The sequence below is a fragment of the Calonectris borealis genome, chromosome 28 (genome assembly GCF_964195595.1).
Source record: "Calonectris borealis chromosome 28, bCalBor7.hap1.2, whole genome shotgun sequence".
NCBI lineage: Eukaryota > Metazoa > Chordata > Aves > Procellariiformes > Procellariidae > Calonectris > Calonectris borealis.
In genome coordinates this window covers 3,663,123-3,682,442 of record NC_134339.1, presented here as the reverse complement: position 1 = coordinate 3,682,442, position 19,320 = coordinate 3,663,123, and the positions used below count along the sequence as shown (strand labels likewise).

General features: G+C 69.5%; 1 protein-coding gene across 1 annotated transcript; it reads right to left on the bottom strand.

Annotated features, from left to right (window-relative positions):
- Window positions 1–423: 423 nt before the first annotated feature.
- On the bottom strand, window positions 424–18,498 carry PALM (paralemmin). The gene is made up of 9 exons (XM_075175238.1): window positions 18,457–18,498; window positions 9,130–9,178; window positions 7,879–7,959; window positions 7,645–7,775; window positions 6,159–6,282; window positions 5,691–5,712; window positions 5,345–5,407; window positions 4,162–4,293; window positions 424–2,676 (listed from the first exon to the last, which is right to left on the bottom strand). Exons 1-9 carry the CDS (start codon window positions 18,459–18,461, stop codon window positions 2,090–2,092), a joined length of 1,194 nt encoding a protein of 397 aa, XP_075031339.1. The 5' UTR covers window positions 18,462–18,498; the 3' UTR covers window positions 424–2,089.
- Window positions 18,499–19,320: the final 822 nt, after the last annotated feature.

Sequence of the window (19,320 nt, the reverse complement as noted above, 5' to 3'; positions counted from 1 at the left end):
GGAAAACTGCTGCCAGGGTGGTAACTGGGGGGCAACTGGGATGTCATGGGGGGGGTGTCACTGCTCACACGAGGGGGCTCAGGGGGAGGAAAGGCCTTGGGGGGCTGAACCCCATCCCTGGCTGCTCTGCCACCCGCGTCCCGGTGGGCTGGGCAGCGTGAGGGCTGCTCCGCACGTTTCGCTGGGGGCTCGGGGAGTCCCTGGCGACTCGTTTGGTCACAGGGACCCACTCGCACTTGGACCAGGACCCCTGTGCTGGCAGCTGGGCTGCGCTCCCGGCCGGCTGCACCCTGCCCCAAAGCTCCTGTGCCTCCGGGGTGCGGGGACTGGGTGCTGCCAGCCTGGCCGCACGGCCGCAGCCGGCTCAGGGGCAGCTGACGTGGGGCACCAGGCGCCAAAAGCAACCCCAAGCCTGGAGTTTTTGGGACAGTGCTGGGAGGAGATGGGACCCCCCGACGGCAATCCCCGTGCCGGCGGCAGGGCAGGACCATGCCCCCGACTGCCGGACCTGCAAAGTGGTGAGGGAGGCTCAGCGGGAGCCGTGTGCCCAACGCCTGCGAGACGTGTCAGCTGCTGCGGCAGAAGCACACAGGGTTTGGGCAGGGCTCAGCACCCAAGGGTGCTGCCTGGGGCCCCCCACCCTCCCCGCCTGCCCCAGCGGTTCTCAGTGGGGAGGAAACGCTGGTGCTGGTGGTGAAATCCCCGCTGAAGGGCTGGGGCGCGGGGCAGGGGAGCAGGGAAGGCTGCTCGCAGTCCCGGCACGGACACAGCGTCCCAGGGATGCCCTCAGTGGGACACCAGATACCCGACAGCTCCCAGTCCCGGTGCCTGGGGTAAACTGGGCTGCCCCGCTCGCCTGGGGAGCTGATGCTGCAGCCTGGGGCTCCAGAAAGCGGCTCTGCAAAGCTGGCACCGCCGGGCAGCAGAGGCAGGAGGGGGATGCGGTGCTGGGCCACCCTCCCGCTGCTGGGAGGAGGCACAGGAGCTCCCGCCCCATCCCCATCCCCATCCCCATGGGGCTTGGCCCCCCCGGCTCCCCTTTCCTCGCTGCCATTGCCACCCACGTCGCCCCAGGAAGCCACGGGCACCCGGCCACGGGCACCTGGCCATGCCACCGCTCAGCCCCTCGACTGGTAGAGCTCAGCGACGCCGGTGTGGCAGCCGAGATGGAGGAATGGCCCCGTGGGAGCCTGCGGAAGCCTGTGGCATCGGTACCTGGATGGTGGCAGCCACCACCGCAAGTGCCAGGGCGAGGAGCTCCTGCCCGAGGACCCGAATCCAGGGGAGCGGAGCAGGTCTCCCGCCTGCAGCCCTGGGGACAGGCTGGGACCGACCCCACGAGTGACACACAGCGAGCTCCTGGCACGATGGGTGCTGCCCTCGACGCCCTTCCCTTGCCTGGACACGCTCCGTCCCGGAGGGGTGCACAGCTCAGGGAGCTTGGGGGCATGGGGACGAGGACGCCGGATGGAGTGAGGACATCCGCGGGCAGCCGGAGGGGACAGCCCAGGGCCTTTCCCCACGGGAGAAGCGGATGATGGAGGCGTGGAGAGAGGGGCTGGCGCGGGGCTGGCTCCGTGCCCTCCGCGGGCTGAGCCAAGCGTGGGTCCCGCTGGCTGCCGGCTCCCCGGGAGTCATCTACAGACGTGGCGGCATCCTCCGATCCCCCAGCCCGGCCGGCTCCGTCCTCCGAGGGCGGGTGGGAAGTTGTCGGTGAGAGGAGGCAAAGGCTCCGGCGTCGGTGTCGGGAAGGCACCGGCGTGGGGTGAGGCTGGGCCGTGGGTGGGGGTGGGCGCGCCGTGGGGCGAGGGGGTCTCTAATAAATATCACAGGCAGCACTGGTGGGGTGCGGCGCGGGGGCGGGCGTCGGGCGGCCGGGGCGAGCGGTGCCGTGGCCGCGGTTCGCTGCTGCCTGCTGCGGCTTCGCAGGTGCCGTGTTGGATCTCCCCGGCTCTGCAGAAAGAGGGTCCGTGTCCGGTGGGGGAGGGAGCCCGGCGTGCCGGGGCGGTGGGCCTGGCTAGCGGGGGCCGGGGCGGAGGGGGCTCGGTGGGGGCAGCCTGCTCCGGCGGTGGCGCGGGGCCGGCGGGGCTCACATCACCGTGCAGCACTTGCAGCGCTGCTTCTTCACGTCCGTCTCCTGCTCGGCCTCCTTGGCATCTGTGGCGTTGGCACCCGGTTTCTGCCCGCCCGGACCCTCCTCCCCCAGCGGTTGGGCGGCCACCGGCTCCAGCGCGGTGCCGTTGGGCGGCGCGTGGTCCTTACGCACCGGTTCCTGCTTGCTCTCGGCGTCCTCGATCACTACCAGCTCAGCCTTGATGGTGCCCTCCAGCCCCAGCACTTTCTTGGTCTCATCCTCGTCCTCCACGTTCTGGTAGCCCATAAAGATCATGGTGACGGGCTGCTCCCGGCTCGGCTCCGTCCCCTCGCCCGGCGGCAGCACCGCGGTGCTTTCCCGCGGCTTGGCCTGCAGCCCCGTGATCTCCCTCCTCGGCGTCGGCTTCTGGCTGGCCGGGGCGCTGCCGGCCTCCTCGCCGGCCTTGGCCGTGGCCTCCCGCCCGGCGGCTTTGCTCAGGGTGGCCTCGTCCGCCTTGTGCAGGAGCTCGTCGACCTCGGAGGAGCTGAGGGGGTGGGCCCCGTTCTGCAGGGCCCCGTCCTCGGCGCTCACCGCGTGCACCACTGCGGGGACAAGAGGAGGGAGGGTGAGGGGGGGCTCGGGCCGGGCTGGGGGCACAAGTCGACCTGGGAAAGCGACCCCCTCGGACCCAGCGCCCGTGCAGCCGGGGAGCAGCACCTTCCCCTCCCCAAAGGCCCTGGTGCTGAGGCTGGGACCCCCCCGCAGCACCCCGACCCCCCCCTTGGCCGGAGCTGCTGCCGGACCCCCCCCAGCATCGCCTGGCCCCTGCCCGACAGCAGACGGGGAAGCCGAAACAAAAGCATAACGTGAGGAGCCGTTCCCAGCCCTTGGCACCTCCGAAGCCTCAGACCCGGCAAGCCCCGCGGGAGCCGCGGCCGTCTGCCAGCTCGCCGACAGCCTGCCAAGCTGGCCGCGCTCGCCGCGGCGGGATGGAGTCCGGCTGGCGCCCGGCTCGGCCGGGGCCGACACGACGCTCTGCGGCAGATCGCCACGGCCACCTGTAAGACCCCCGTGAGCGCTCGGCAGGTGCTGCCCCACCACGTCCCACCACGTCCTGCCAAATCCCACCGTGTCGCGCTGCCTGCGGCACCCGCTTGCCCCACGCCCAGGAGGGGACGGGGCTCTTCCGCCGCCGGCGTGGTTTGCACGGCTGCTTGCAGCGCTGGAGGCAGCGGACGTGCGTCACGGCGAGAGCGGGGATCGCATTTTCCACTTGACCTGGGGCATCATGCGCTGATCAGTGCAGCAGCCCCAGCAGCCAGTCGATGGAGCGATGGACGACAAGAAGCCCAGGCAGGGCCAGCTCGGCCGGGACCAATGCACGGCTGCCCTGGGCCGATCGCTGCCAAGGCGGCTCCTCGGCCCGTCCTTGGAGCTGGGGGTCCCGGAGCAGCAGAGGCTGGTGGAGGTGAAGGCACGGCCATGGCCACAGGGAGGGTGTTGAACAGGACCGCGGTGCAGCGCGGTTTCCTTGGGGAGGCTGTCGGTCCCCTCGGCCGCTCCAGTCCCCGGTAATGCACCCCACCGCCACTGCCATCCATCGGGTGTCACCAGGCCCTTCGAAGCAGGTTCCCAGAGGTTCCCAAAAGCAGGAGCCGCAGGAAGGGACTGGTCCCTATTGCTCTGTGCCCGGTGGCCACGCTCTCCTCTGCCAGCCTGGGCACGTCGGGCTGACGCGGGGCCGGTGCCACGTTGCCCACCTGCAGGACGGGCACCCGAGTCTTAGGCACGGCAGATCCTCTTCTCCACTCTCTAGCGGCACAGAGTCACGATGTGCAAACAAGGGCTGGCTCGTCGGGACCGTCTACACCATGCCGCCGGGACGGATCCCACGCTGGGCTGGCCAGGGCGCAGGATTGGCGCTGGCGAGGGGTTGCCCTGAGCCATCTCCCCTACAGAGCTGGCGAGGGCCAGGAGCGGCTCCAGCCCTTCCTAGCCCCGGCACCCACTGGGATGCTCGGGCGGCCGCTCCCTCGTCCCCTGCCCTTTGCTCCTGACGCCTCCGAGCGGTGCGGGATGGGCCGTACCTTTCAGCTCATCCTCGTACACTTTGACCCCCTGCAGACAGTGGTTCTGGGGGAGCAGGGTGGTGCTGGACAGGACCTTGGTCTCCCCAGTCACTCTGTCCTTCTCCACCGTGATCTCCACCGAGTACATGGCTGGGACACAAAGAGGACAGCACGCGTTACGGCAGCCCTGGCCCTCCCTAGCCCCTGCTCAGCGGCTGGCAGCGGGCAGGCACATGGCGGCAGCGGTGCGGTGCGGTGCGGTGCGGTGCGGTGCTCAGCGGCGTTAGCAAGGCAGCAGGCGGCAGCGAGGAGGAGCGAACGGCAGAGGCGAGTGCGACATCCCGGGCACAGCCCTCCTACCGGGACTCGCGGGGCCGTCGCCGTCCTGGCGCTGCCGGCATCACCTTACCTCCACGGCATCCGTGGCCCCCGGGCTGGCGCCCAGCCAGGCCCTGGAGGCACCCTAGCAGGCGGCGCTGCGTCCGTCTGTCCGGCCGGTGAGCGGTGCTGGCGCGGGGGCTTGGGCTGGGAGCCAGGCTCATGCTTGCGGGAGGCGGCGTCCCCCGCTGAGGGTGCTGGCGCCGGGGCAGCCCCTCCGCCCCCGTGGGACGGGCGATCCTCGGCATCTCTCCTTCGGCTCCCGGTCAGTCCCTGCCGGCACCAGGGTCGCCTCGCCCCGGTGGTGCTTTGCTCCGAGGACCCCAAGATGGGCTCTGCCCAGCGCCGGTGCTGCAGCCATCCCTCCAAACTACAGCAAACCCCTCCAGCAGCGGAGCCGGTCGCAGCCCCCGCAGCACGGGCAGCTCGGTCCCACGCGCCCCTGCAAGCTCCCCGCCAGCCGCGGGGCCGTGAGCGCGGGCGCAGGGTCAGCCATGCCGGCAGCCGACGGCTCCGCTCCCTCTCCCGTGCTCCAAGAAGCCGCAAACAGAGCGGGAGGCGAAGGATGAAACCGGAGCAGAGACGTGGAATGGGGGGTGAGGCCCTGAACCACGAACCAGCCGCCGAGTGGAAGCAAAAAACCAAACCGTCTGATTGCAAATAATTGATGTTTTCTGCCTTGGGCTTGGAAAGCCATCGAGCGGTGGGGAGCGTCAGTGGCAGGGCTGCGGGGTGGGCAACGAGCCGAGGGGTGGCGCGGGAGGGGAGGGGAAGGGAGAAGCGACCGAGAAGGAGCGCTCCTCCCGGGGAAGCGGGCACCTACCTGCCTTCATCATGTCCGTGCCTTCCATCACCTTCATGGGGCTGCTGGAGACCTTCTTCTCGGCTGGAGGTAGAGAGGAGAGGTGACCGCCTGAGCCAAAACGATCGCCTGGTCGTCCATGCACCCGCGGGACGGGCCCCGGGGAGGGTGGTGTGTCCCCCTGCGTCTGGTGCCCGGGACGGGCTCCCCCGCCACAGGACACCGCTGCCCGGGAGGGGACAGGGACGGGGGACGTGGGGATGGGGCTGCCCCGGCTCCCCCCACCCATCTGGCCGGGGCAGCATGAGGGGGCGGCGGGTGCTGCCCCCCGAGAGCAGGAACCGCGGCCGCGGCGGGGATCACCTACCCTTGACTGTGCCCAGGGGACTCTGCAAAACAGAAGGGAGAGGTTAGGAGCTGCCGGCAGACGCCGTGCACCCGCTGCCCGCACACCCACCGCCCACGCACCCATCCCCACCGGGGCAAGGGACCCCCAGCCCAACCTCGCTGGCACAGGATCGGCAGGGCAGGGGTTCCGAGGGTGACAGGGACACGTGGGGTGGCCAAACCGCCCAGCTCGCCTGGGACCGGGGCCCACCGCGGCCATGCCAGCGCCCCGGTGCAACCCCGCAGCCGGTCGACAGCAGCTCCCTCCGCCAGTGCAACCTGCCCACCACCGTGCCGTCACCCCGGCAGCACCCTGCTCCGCACCGGCAGCAAGAACCAGCTCCGGTCTGGCAGGACCTGAGCAAGCACCGACCCCCCCAGGCACCCCCTCTCCCCCTTCACCCCTCCCACAGCAGCAGCCCTCCCCGCGCAGAGCGGCCGCGTCCACCTTCTGCATGTTGGGGACGGCCTCTGCCTTCTCCTCCTTGGCCGGCGCTGCCGCCTCCGCCAGGTTCTCCTTGGTGGAAGCCGCCGAGCTGCCGTTCTCCAGCGTCTCCAGCTCCTTCTCCAGCCTGCGGGGAGAGTCGGGGCTGAGAGGCCGTGGGGGCCAGCGACACGGCGCAGGGGGGAGGGGAGGCACAGATCAGCCCTCGGGCTCACGAGGCGCAGGGACAGACAGACGGACCTCCGGTGGGCGGCTGCTCAGCCAAGGGGCTCGGTCCAAGTGGATGGAAGAAACCCCCCGTGGGCACCAGACAGTGGGACTGACCCCACGGGGAGACCCCCCAGCTCTCGCTGTCCCCGGGCAGTGACTGAACCGAGCCCACCATGCACTTGGCATTGCCCTCGCTCGGCGGCACGGAGCAACGCCGCTCCGTCACCGTTCTGCTCCCACTCGTGTCGCCCGAAGCCTGTTCGAGCTTCCCACGAGGGCGACCGCCCGTTCCCAGCCACCGAGCCCGGCCAAGAGCTGTGCCGGCAGCAGGGCCCTCACCGGGATGCGGTGGAGGTCAGAGGAGTCCCCACGGATTCACGTCCGTGTAAATTAGGGCCTCTCTGTCAGCGCGGTGGCAGCACCCCCCGGCAGAGCCCCCCCCCCCAAACTCCCATCTCCCCGCAAGGCGCCGGCGGAGGAATGCACCGCGCCATTAGACGGACACAAAGGCCCCTTCGTGCCTGACCCCTCTCTGCACCGATGCGCGGTAATTAACGGCACAGCCGTGACTGATTGCATTCTTGCAGGGCAGCCGGGCTGCTGGGACACCTCCGTGCCGGGGCTCCCGGCCCCCCCTCCCTGCCTTTGGCCTCCCAGGCAGGAGGGAGCTGGGCAGGGGCTGAGGCTTCTCCCCCCCAACCTCCCACCCTGCCCCTTCCCCAGGGGCTGAGCCACCGCAATGGGGACGGACGCCCATGGGGAACCAGCCCCCTGTTTCCCTGCCTTGGCGATCACGCGTGCTGGGCACGAAGCAGCCCCCCCAGGGGACCCCAGCCCCACGGCTCCCACTGACACCCTACACAGCTCCAGCTGTGGAGGCCGGCGTGGGCTCAGCCCCAGGCAGGAGCACGGCTGGGGGTGTCCATGCTCAGAGGGGCCGCGGGGCCGGGCAGGCTCCGGGACCGGCCGCAGCCCCCGGACAAATGCCGGCAAGAACCCAGCCGGACGGTTCACGGCGAGAGCGGCTGAGCCCTGGCAGCGCCGCGGAGGCACCTCCGCTCCCAGCAGCACCAAGCTCCAAGAGCGGACGCTCTCCTCCAGGCACGGCCGCGGCTGAACCCGAGCAAGCGCGGCGGCACGGCCGCGTGCCGCATGCCCAGCACGCGGGACCGAGCTGCATCTCAGCCTCCCATCTGCCCGGGGGGAGAGAAGGTCGGGGGGTCTCTGGAGGGACTCGGGCGACCTCCGAGCACCCCCGGCCCCACGCCGTCCCCGTTACCTCTGGATGGTTTCCTCCAGCTCCTTGGTCTTCACCTCATCCTCCTGCATCTGCTTCTTCATGGCCTCATCCTCCTCGGAGGCTGAGGCCGGGGCTCCCTCCAGCAGCCATCTCTCCCGCAGAGCCTTGGACTGGGGAGCAGAAGGGGGTCACGGTCCTGCCGTCCCCATAGCCGGGGGGTCCCCGGCGCGTTCCCGGTGCAGAGGCAGCCGGGGGGGCCCGGGGGATCCTCACCTTGAGATGCTGCAGCTGCCGCCTGTCGTCCTCGAGCTGCCGCCTTTTGTTCTCGATCTCTGTCTGACGTTTCCGCTTCTCCTGGAGGGACGAGAGCGGCAGAACCGGGGTCGGCGTGGGGAGGGGGTGGGCACCGGGCACCGCCGGGGTGGGGAAACTCCCTCCCGGCCAGGGCAGCATCCCCGGAGCGGGGAGGAGCGGGGAGCAGGGGGGCGAGGGGCTCCCGGGGGGTCTGATATGGGGACATGAGCCATGCCTGGGGCTGCGAGATTGGCCTTGGGGACAGCTCACCCGGAGCTCCCCAGCCCTGCGTCACATCCCTGCCCTCACTGGGGGAAACTGAGGCACGGAAGGTGCAGAGAAATCAGGGCAGAACCTGGAGTCTGTTCACGTCTCAGAACGTCACCTTCCCCTCACCCGGCCCCGCTGAGCGAGCTGAACCAGCCCCAACGGCCTCTCCCCGGCCCCTCCTCGCCGCACGTCCTGGGACCGGTCCAGATCATTTCAGCAGAGTCAGTCCCAGCCCGGGAAGCGTCACCCACTTTCTTTCTCCTCTGGCCCAGAACAATTTGCCTTTTGTGCAGTGGAGATCAGTCGGTAGCGGGATGGGACGGGGAAGCTGGCAGCCCGTGGCGGGCAGGGGAGCTGCTACGGGACAGCGACGGGGTTTAAAACCAACCCAGTGCCCTGCTCTGTGCCAGGGAGGGGCTGCCCAGCGCGGCCCCCGACTGCTCGCTAACTAATGTAATTACTGGTGCTCATAGCAGGCAGGGCCCCATCCTGCACGATCCTCAGCCCTTCCCTGGGAAAGGACAAGGAGGGAATCATCACCCGTTTCGCGCTCACTCAGAGCTCGTCAAGGCATTGCTTCATTAATTAAAACTCCCAGTTTCTGTCCCTCTTTCAGCAACGCAGAGCCAAGCCCTGCCAGATCCCGCACCCCAGCCCGAGGCACATCCCTGGGAAGAGCCGCCGCAGGGCAGGACGCCCAAGGCTGCCGCGAGTCCTCGTTTGGCTGCTAGAGACCCCCCACCCAGGGCTGGGTGCCCACCCGGGCTCTCTGCCTGCAGCCTCGCAGCAGCTTCCCGGATCGGAGGCAGGCGCTGGGAAAGCGGCCGCAGAGCCCCTGCGCCCACACAACCCCTGCGCCCGCGCTTTCCTCCCCGCTGGCGTCTGCCCCCCCCGATGGCGCGGGGACACGGGGACACGGGGACGGCGGCGGCGTGCGCTCGCAGCAGGCAGGGGACTCACCGCGATGGCCTGCAGCCTCTCCTGCTGAAGGGTGGTGGCCTCCACAACCCTGCGAGAGAGCAGAGAGAAGCAGTGAAGAGCGCAGGGGGCGGGTGAATGGGGACATTGTGCCACCAGCGAACCGGACACAGCACACGGACAAAGGCTGAACTCTTCCCTTCCGCCGCCTGCTTTCTCCCCTTCCCCTTCCCCCCCCCACCAGGAGCCAAGCACCCCTCGCCCGCACAGCTCCTCCGGGCACCCCTTGGCCCCCTGCCCTGCCCGAGTCCCCAGGGAAGAGGCACCTCGGGGTGACCCGGCGTGGCCGGACCCGCTCCTCCCGCGGCTGCGGCACAGATGGAAACGGTGACCACGGAGGGGTTGGAGTGGGACGGTTTTGGCCACCCCTGCGGTTCAACCTGGCTCACACTTTCCATTCCAAGCCCATTTCTTGGCTGCTGACACCTTTCCCGGACAGTGACCTTTCCGGGCTGCGCGCAGGCACACGCGCACACACGTGCACAGACACACGGACACACGCAGACGCACACATTGCAACAAGGCTCCGCTCCAGCTGGGGTTCGTGCCCCAGCACCCGCCTCCACAACACGAACCACCGCGGCCGTGCCCGGGGACGCTGCCGGCGGCAGCCGCCTCGCTGGCCCCGACGCAGCTCTCCCGGGAGCAGCCAGGCCCCCGGGGTGCTGCGAGGTGGGGCTGCCTTGACTCCCTGCAGCCATGTACCCAACCGCCCGCCTTCCCGTGTCCCAGTGGCACCAGTGCCCTGGACCACCCCGACTGGCAGCGGAGCCCGGCGAGAGCCCCCACGCCGCAAAGCATCAGGTGCAGGTTCAGCAGCCGGGAGCCGCAGAGCGGGGCTGAGGGCGTCTGCCCCGGGCCCGGCTGTGACTGGGGATGCTCCGGCGCCACAGGGAGCCGGCTGGCTGCTTGCCAGATGATGCTAACGAAGTGCTTAGCTCTGCCGGTAATTAGGGTGGGAGGCGTGGAGGTATCGTCAGGCGATGAATTATTGCCATTTACTTCCCAGACCGAGGGACAGCAGAGCCTGCGAGGGGGGCGGCTGCGCAGGCAGCTGCTCTGGAGGAGACACTGGTGTGGAGACACTGATCCCGGCTCCGGTCCCCGCGGCCGAGCCCTTCCTCCGGCAGCTCCCTCGCACCCGGGGCTGGCTGCGCTGCTGCCCTGGGCGAGCAGGAGGGAGGAAACCCGGGTGGGGGGTCTGCCCTCCCCAGCCCACAGTGGGGTCCGGCTCCAGCCCCTGCCCGTGGCTGTTCCTGCAGCTGGTGGATGCCGGGGCCGAGGTGGCGGAGGGGAGAGCTCTTGGACTTAATTTATGCCGGTGGTTAAGTGCACATCCATTTTCGCAGCTCCCAGGAGCTCCTGCCCTGGCTGAGCGCGCGGAGCCGGGATGGCTGATGCACGGGGGGGAGGCAGGATACCCCTGCATCTGCCTCCCCCCGCGTCCGTCCCCACGCACCCGGCTGGGCCCGAGGGCTTTTGGAAGCGCAATTAAAGCAAGAGGCAGACAGTCCCTTCCCAGCGGGCAGGAGGGAGGGAGAGGGGCGGCCGCAGGGCCACCGGCAGTCCCAGCCCATGTGGGGCGGCTCGGGGCGAGGGCAGGACAGGGAGGGACAGGCAGCGCCATGTCCCCAGCACAGCAGGAAAAACCATTAGCAAGGAGCGAGTGCCAGAAGCCTGGTTCAACCCCGGCCGCCCCAACGATGGTTTTACGCACGGGGCAGGCATGGGCTGCCGGTGGCCTGGGCTGGGCTCTGGCCACATGTGCCAGCACGTGTGCCCTCGCACACGCGTGTGCCCTCACACAAGGGGACAGCACACGCACGTGCAAGAGCCGGGCTTTGCAACGAATCAAACGGGCTTTGCCAGGGCGAAAGGACCCCCCGCCTCCGCCGGGCACCTCCTTGTGATTAACCGAAAGCTTCTCAGAGCCGCCCGTCCTCCCCTCACCCCACACCCCGGGATCCCGGCGGTACGTGAAATGAGAAAAACAAACCGGGGAAAGGTGTCGCTTTTTGTAGCGGTTATTTTTGTGCTGTTTGTGGCGAGGCTGTGACTGTTTTGCACGCGCAGGCGCACACCCGCCGCTCGCAACCTCCTGTGTGTCACGCCTGGCAGCCGCAGCCCGACGCCGCGCCCCGGATGGGAATTAAATAATTACAAACCCAAAGAGAGTCGGAGTGTCTGTGAGTCCCTTTGCCGTCCCCGCTCACTCTGCTGCTGCTCCCTGCCCGGCTGCGCGGAATCTGAGAGCAGCAGCACCCGGCACGGGGATCACAGGGGGGGTAAGGAGCCGACTTGTCCCGAACACCACCCTGCGAACCCCCCCATTGCGGGAGCCATTCCCTCGCAGGGAGAGGAGCCGGGGACAGCGGGTTTCCTGAGGGAAACCTCCTCTGCTGACCCACCGGGGCCGTGAGCGGGGTCTGCCCCTTCCCAGCCCCGTGCCTGGGGTCTCGTCTCGCCCCCAGACACAGGGGAACTTTCTTTCTCAGGAAAGAGAGACCGAAAGCGGTTGCACAACTCAGAGACGGAGCTGTGACAAGGGCGGTGATGGGCCTGGCGGGTCCCCACGGGACAGCCCCAGCACGCGGGTGTGGGGGCTGTGGGGACGCAGGGCCCTAACTGGGGGAGCAGCACCCAAATCATGGCCCTACACCCTGCCCTGGGCTCCAGCCCAAGGGGTGAAACCTCCCCTTCCCCCCCCAAACCAGGGATTCGGGGCTGGGACGGCTCTCTGCAGAGACAGATTATGTGCAAAAGTTGAAGGGAGGAACCGGCCGCCCCCCCCGCGCCCTGGCCCGAGCCAGGGCTGCCCGAGCGGCCGCGGGGCCAGGCTGGCACCAGCCCCCCGGTGCCGGGGCTGCCCTTCGCCATGGGCACCTTCCTGCTCTGGGGCCAGGGATTCCCCCTGAGCCCAGCTCTCAGCACCCCAAGCTCAGAAAACTTTGGACCAGGGCCTGTTTCTCTCCTGGATCTTGCCTTGTTCGATGGATCCAAACTTTTACAGCATTCCTGAAACGTTCTGTTCTGCTTTTCCTCCCTCCTCCATCCTCTTTTTTTTTCCATTATTTGCAACAGTCTCCGCATTCCCGGGTTGAATGCCAGGAATCTTCCTGGCCCAGGGAGAGACGCAAAACAGGCTGCATGCCCCTCGCTGCACCCTCCCAGCCCCCCCCGCCCCAGCAACCTGCGCACCCCAGCCCCGCTCGGGCTGACCCGAGCCCTGGGGGGACTCATCCAGACCCTGGCGAGAGCGGGGCAGAGTGGGGACAGCCCTGGTACCCCCAGGTCCCTGCCCACTGCGACAGGGCCACGAGGTGGAAGGATGGGTGGGTGGAGGGGTCCCATGCCCCGGGCCAACCCCCGGGTCCCGCTGCGCCCTGTCCCGGGGGGTCCACACACTCGACGGGACCCTGCTGCTGAGGGCAGGAAAGCAGAGCCCCGGGGACGGATCCGGGGTGGGGGAGACCCCTGCCCCCCCAGGCCCTCCCCACGCCGCGGCACAAACCAGAGCGGCCGTTCCCCGCCCCCCCCCCGCCGTTCACCGCGGGGCCGGGAGCCCCGGGCCGGGCCGGGCCGGTGCCGATGGGGCCCCGCAGCCTCCGGCCCCGCTGACTGATGGCTCCGCCGCGCCGGGAGGCGGTTCCCTGGCAACGGCACCATGGCAACGGCGCCATGGCAACGGCGCGAACCGCCGGGAGGGGGGATGCGCAGCGCGGGCGGAGGGACCGAGGGGTCCCCCCCGGTCCGGGCAGCCCCGGGGTTGGGGGTGCCGCTCCCTGGGTCCTGCACCCTCGGCGGGCCAAGGCCCAGGCCAAGGCCACAGCATCACCAGAGCCTCCCCGGAGGTTTCGGCCACGCCAGCGCGAGCTCCTGGGTGCCGGGGAGGGGCGGAAAGGCGACGCCAGGGTCCCCAAGCCCAGCACCACCGACCCCCTCAGGAACCACGAGCCCAGGAAAGAAACCCAAAGTGAGCCCTTCCCCCTCCCCTCATTTCACCCGGTCTCACGAGCTCCGGTTTACAGGCTCATGCTTTTCCGCCCGGTGTCCACCTCGCGCGGGTCCCAGCACTGCCGGTCCCAGGGCAGCTCCTCGAGCCGTTTCCGCATGCACCGCGTGGCAGGGAGAGCCACGGGCCGTGGCACAGGAGACAAGGTTGACAGGACCAGGGACGCAGGCGGCACCGGGGGGATGACACCCCGGGAACTCCCACCTGCAACGGCAGCAGTCCCTGGACCCACGGATGGATCCACACACACGTGTGAGCACGCACCCGCCCCGTGCACGCACCCGCGCTCTCCCTTGGCTCTCCAGCTCTTTCCAGCCCTGCTGATGCTGCCGTTTCCTACCATCACAAGGGAAGCCCGTGACCTTTTGTCTCCTCCCCGCCTGACATGAAACAATAATGTTTATTTGCCTTCCTCTGTTTTTTTCCCATTAGCTCATCCAAATGTGCGAAGAGCCGTTTCAAGCGGCTCCTCCGCTCTCCTGACCTCCGCTCCCTTTCCACTCGCTCAGCTCCGAGCCAGGGGGATGGCAGGGAGAGAGCCCTGCACGGGGCCACCACCACCCAGACCCCCGTAGACATCGGCCAGCCACGACCCCGCGGAGACCGGTCCCGGTGCAGGGCCCAGAGCCCGTGTAAACGGCAGCACTGGTGGCAATTGAGGGACCGGCACTGATTTACACCACCGTTCCCGTGCCAAGAGCCGGGCCCCTTGGCCGGGTCCGGAGTGACGCTGCCGTGGGGAGCGCGCCTGCGGAGTCTGCGAAGCCTCCGTCACGAAGCCATTAGCAGCGTGGCCGCTATCGAACGCCCTCGTTGGCAGCGGGCGCGGAGGGGAGGGGGCCGCAGCAGCCCGGGGGCCGGCGCTTATTGACCGCAAAGGCAAATAAATCAGCGGCCAACGGTTCGGGCGAGGATGCCCAGAAAGCCGTGCTGGCGAGGAGCTGAGTGCCAGGACGGCTGGGCACAGGGTCCAACCCGCCTGCTCGGGTCCTGCTGACACCAGAGCTGCTCCTGCCCTGCCCCACGGTGCTGGCTGCCTCCACCCCGCAGCCGGCTATATCGCCCCGGTGCTCAGTCCCGCTCCTTCCCTCTCCGTGAGCCTTCCCCACGCTCCCGCTGCCTGCGCAGCCCCAGCCGACGCTGCTGCCCTGGGAGGAGACGGGGACGGGGGGCAGATGGGGGGAGGCGGGAGGAGGAGATGGCAGCCCCAGGCTCCTGAAAACGCAGGATGCATTAGAGCAAGCAGAGCTGCCTGATTGATTCTTCGGGCTGAGACGTGGGCTGGGAGTGCCAGGAGAAAATGGATCCCATGAATATTTGATGAACGGAGGCTTGGGGAGGGAGTTTGATTGGAAAATTACAGATCTTTCAAACAATGGTTCAAGTGCCCTCCAAACACTTGGGTTTCCAGCTCCCTTCCAGTTAGAGGAGCAAGGCTCCACCAGGAAACTCCCCCACAATTTATGAATGAGAGTGGAGCCAGCCTCTCCCCACGCCCGGGAGCACCGACCGGCTGGGACAGGCAGCCCCAGTGCCGGCCCGGGACACGGCGCCCGGCTCCCCGCCACCTCGGGGTGGCCCTGGCCGCGTCACTCGGTCCCTGGGTTCCCGTTCACACGAGGCAGCGTGGCTTCCCCACACCAACGCCATGAACACAAGTGCACGCGAGGCTCCAAGGAGCCGGCAGGAACGGGACTCCTGGCAGGAGCACCCCCATGAGCCCCGGGCACCCGTGGGGAGCTCGGTCCTCGGCGCTGAGCCAAGGGGCTGGGCTCAGCCCACGTCCAGCCGTGCTCCACCAGGAAACACCTGGCTGGGGCAGGATCCGCCCCGGCTCCTCTCTCTCCTCCCGGGCTGCTGCAGGGCTCATCCTCGCCCCCGAGGGCGGCTTCTGTCTGGGGCCCGGGGGCTCGCTTCCCTCCGGATGCGGGAGACTCGGGAAACCGGGCTCCTGCGCGCGCCTCTGCCTCCAGCCCCCAGCTCCGCGCCTCCGCCCGACCCTGCCCCAGCGCACGTCGCATCCCCAGCTTTCCTCCCGGCCCTTCCTCGCTGCCGCCACCTCCACCGCTGGCGACGGGCCCACGCCACAGCCCGGCCGAGCCCCGGCACGGCTCCCGGCACGGCGCAGACCGTGTGAACCACCGACCCACATAGGGAAAGGGGCTGTTTCTGGCCAGGAAGCGGGAATGCCAACACCAGCAGCTTCCCAGGAAACCTGCTCCGGTTCCTGCCCAGCCACGCGGGTCTGGCCGAGAGGCCCCGTCCCACGGCGGTGGCCAAACTCTGAATCCCGAGACCCTCCAGCCCCGAGCAGGGCTGGGGTGCCGTTGTGCGGCCATCTGTGGCGGAGCTTTGGGGCTTCCTCCGGGAGAGCTGGGAAGGGCGATGGTGCCATCCCGTCGGCTGTGCACAGGGACAGGGATGGACACGACCCGCCCTGGCTCCCTGCAGCCGGCCGGGAGGCAGCGACGGTCCAGCCTGGGGAGCATCAGCCGGGTTTTGCTTCTCCCTGGAGGCAGGCGGAGAGCAGGATCCCGAGTCCCTTCCCAAAGGGCTCCCAGGTTATTCCTCAAGCAGAAATCTCTCTCCTTCCCCCAGGGTGTGACTTCGGATCAGGGATGGGCAGGGTTGGGAGGGCAGGACCAGGAGAGCCCCCGCCCCGAGGAGACCCCAGACCCGGAGGGGAGAGCAGCGACCAGAGCAGCCAGTCGTGGAGATGCAAAATCTCCAGCTGCTCAGGAGCATCAATGGCAGCGGGAGCAGGGGACAGACGAGCAGCCCCGACAGGACCAGCACAGCCTTTACAAGAGCTGGAAGCTTTCAGCCAAATCTCCCTGGGCACCAGCGGCTTGTGGCAGCCAGGACCCTCCTCCAGCCGCTGCCAGTGCCAAGGCAAAGCAGGAGCCAAAGCAAGGCCGGCAGCACGCTCCCCAGCACCCGTTATCTGCTGCAGAGCCAGGCCGACGTCAGGGGAGCACCTCGCTGTGTCCCCACCCGGGACTCTCCTAAAGCTCCGGCCCCATGACCAGGCTCTGGATTTGGGGAGCAGGACTGACCCGGTGAGACTCGGGGCAGAGGCACCGGAGCTGCAGGTCCCACATTTGGGCATTTTAACCACCAATGATTTTTTGCATATTTATTCCAGCTGGAAAGTTCAGGAGCCTCCTCCCGAAGAGCCGCAGCCGGTTGAGCGGCCGGAGGGGCTGCACCGGCGCTGCCCACGCAGAAGCCAGGCGTGCCCCTGTTTTGCTTTTCGGCTGTGCCCCGCGCCCGCAGACAGGACTGCGGGGAAGACGCTGCTCCCACAGCTCGGTGGGGCGAGCCCCCGCCCCGGATCACTCGCGGGATTTCACTCAAAAGGAAGAGCCATCGGCAGGTCCAGCTGGTGGGAGGGAAGCCCCCCCTGCCCCTCCACGGGCTCCTTGGCCCTTGCCGGGATGGTCCGTCGGGAGCCTCGGCTGCCGGAGGAGCTCGGGGGAGAGCGGAGCAAAAGGCAGCGTGTGGAGCCCAGGGCCAGGAGCCGCCATCCTGCCCGGCGCCGTCCCCCGCTTCAACCCCAGCCCTCCAGGCCTCCGCCCCGGGTCACCCCGCACCCGCTCCCTGCAGCTCCTGCGCCCCTCCCCAGGGCACGTCGCGCCCCTCGGATCTGCCCTTTCCCTTGCTGCCTTTTGGCAAATCACGCACGCATTTTCCTCCCCGGAGAGGCTGAAGGGACCGACGCACCGAGGAGCTGCCCAAAGCCGCGGACCTGCCTTGGCGAGCTCTCGCACCCACAAAGCCTCCGGCCCCTCCAGCAACAAGGGGAGCCGCTCTGCTCCCCCAACCCCACAGACGTTGCGCCCCGGCCTCTGACACGTCCCCAGGCCCCCCTCCCCGGTGCCTCCCGCGCTGGTCTCAGCCCTGAGCCAGCCAGAGCCCACCCCGACCCGTCCCTCGCCAGCGCACCCCAGCTCCACGGGGCTCCCCAGGTGGGAGGCAGACGGCAGCGAGTGGGACCTGTTGAGCACCCGGCACCTCGTTAGCAGGCGGCCAGTTAATGGGTGCAAGGCGAGGTGCCCGTGAGGAGCGGAGGGTGGCTGACCCTGGGCTGACTGGATGCCCCCAGTGCCAAACCCAGGAGATACTGGGGGGACCCTTGTTTGCCATGGTGGGGACCGGAGCCACGGGAGGGAAGGAAAGGCCTGGGTGAGACAGGGCCAGCCCGGCCGGCTGCTGTCGCTGGTACCCGGTGCGTTGAGCAGCCGACCAGCCCCCTGCCCTCCCGGCACCAGCACGCCGCAGGCGAGAGCTGCTGGAGTCCCTGAGGGGCAAAACCAGTGTGCGGGCAGGAGGGTCCCCAGCTACCGGCCTCCCAACGGCCTCCACCTGCTCCCTCCTTCCCCCATCCGCCTGCAAAGCCCCATGCCCGGCTCCGAGCCCGCCTGCAGGCACCGACCGACCGGGCAGGGCCCCACCGCAGCACACAAAGGATAAGGCCGGGACTGGGGAGCATCCCTCCGGCGGGACCCGGCACGCGAGGATCCCCCCGTCGCAGCCGGGTCCCTCGGCAGAGGGCTGGGGGTGCGTGCGCAGGGAGGGGTCCATGGCTCACAGCCACCCACTCACCCCAGCCACACGCAGCAGCAACAACAGGTTCAAAACACAAAAATAAACGCCCTTCCCACCCCCCCCCCCGCTTCCCGCACCGCTGTCAGCAGAGACTCGCCCCCCGCAGCCCCTGCGCCTGCTCCGGGGCCTCCGCCGCTGCACCCCGAGCTGGCGCCTCGGCACCCCACAGCAGGGCAGGGACCCGGGGAGGGGCAGCACCTGCTGAGCAGCATCGGGGGGACGTGAGGCCTCGGTATTGGGGTCCCGAGCCCCAACATTGGGAGGATGCGAGCCCCCGGTATTGGGGTCCTGAGCCCCAGTATCTGGGGGGATATGAACCCCCAGATCTGGGGTCACGAGCCCTGGCATTGGGGGGATGTGAGCCCCCGGCTTCGGGGTCCCAAGCTTCGGCATCGGGGGGATGCGAGCCCCCAGTATTGGGGTCCTGAGTCCCCAGGATCGGGGGGATGTGAGCCCCCAGTTTTGGGGACCCAAGCCCCAGCATCGGGGGCGATATGAGCCCCCAGTATGGGCTCCGAGAGCCCGCAGTGTGGGGTACCCGCAGCCCCGGTGCGGGGGTCCCGAGCCCCGGCACCCGAGGGGCCGCCCCCCCGGTATTGCGGTGCTCAGCCCGGCGGCACGGGGGGGCCGCGGCCCGGTGCCGGGGTCCCGCGCCCCGCGGCGGCAGCGCGGCCGGATCCGGTACTCACTCCATTTTCCAGGCGGGCTGGGCGGCCGGCGGCGGCGGCTCCGGCGGGGTCGGGCCGGGCGAGGCGCGGCGGAGCGGGGCCGGCGGCCGCCGGCGTCCCGGCGCTCAGGGCCCGGCGGGCGGCGGCATCCCCGGCGGGGCTGCGGGATGCGCAGGGATGTCGGGGCCGCGCCGGTGCTCCCGCCTCCCGCGCCGCCCGCACAGCTCCGTCTGCCGGGCGCGGCCCGCCACTGCCGCCGCCCCTCACCCGGCCTCGGGGCGCGGCGCTCCCCGCCCGCCGCTGCCGGCGCTCCGGCTGCTTCTGGGGTGCGGAAGGGGGGGCCCAAAGCGGGTCCCGGCTGCGCGGTGCCCGCAGCGGGGCAGGCTGGAGGGGCTGCGGGCGTTGCCGGCTCCTTGCCCCGGGCAGGACGGGCCCCCCCTCCTGCTGCCCCAGGAGGGTCCCCACGCCGAGCACTGCCCCGGCCAAAGGCCACGCTCATCGCTTCCACCGTGCCAGGGCCTCCGCAGCCCCGGCACGCAGCCCTGCCGGTGCAAAGGGCGACCGGGGAGAGGATGGAGAAGAGGGGGGCCCGCGCTGCGTGTCCCCCCTCGCCGCTCCTCCATTTTGCAACGCAACGGTCGCGTTGGGCAAACGCTGGCAAACTGACACAGGAAGCCCCGAGCCAGCCTCCGACCACGGCGCCGTTAGGAAATCTGCCCACTGCCGGGGCGAGAGCTCCGCGCTCGGCCCTGGAGCAAGCCTGGCTCCTAGGCGAGGGTCGCCCCGGCAGCAGGGTCCCTGTCCCCCCACCCCGGTACACCCACACCCCCGGTACACCCTGCAGCCCTTTTTGCACCCCAGGGGGATGCAGACCAGGGGGACAAA

Coding starts and splice junctions, on each gene's coding strand:
- PALM (XM_075175238.1), bottom strand. Junction 7,960..9,129: donor AGAGGCTGCAGGCCATCGCG/GTGAGTCCCCTG, acceptor TCGTCCCTCCAG/GAGAAGCGGAAACGTCAGAC. Junction 5,408..5,690: donor TCCCCTGGGCACAGTCAAGG/GTAGGTGATCCC, acceptor CTCTACCTCCAG/CCGAGAAGAAGGTCTCCAGC.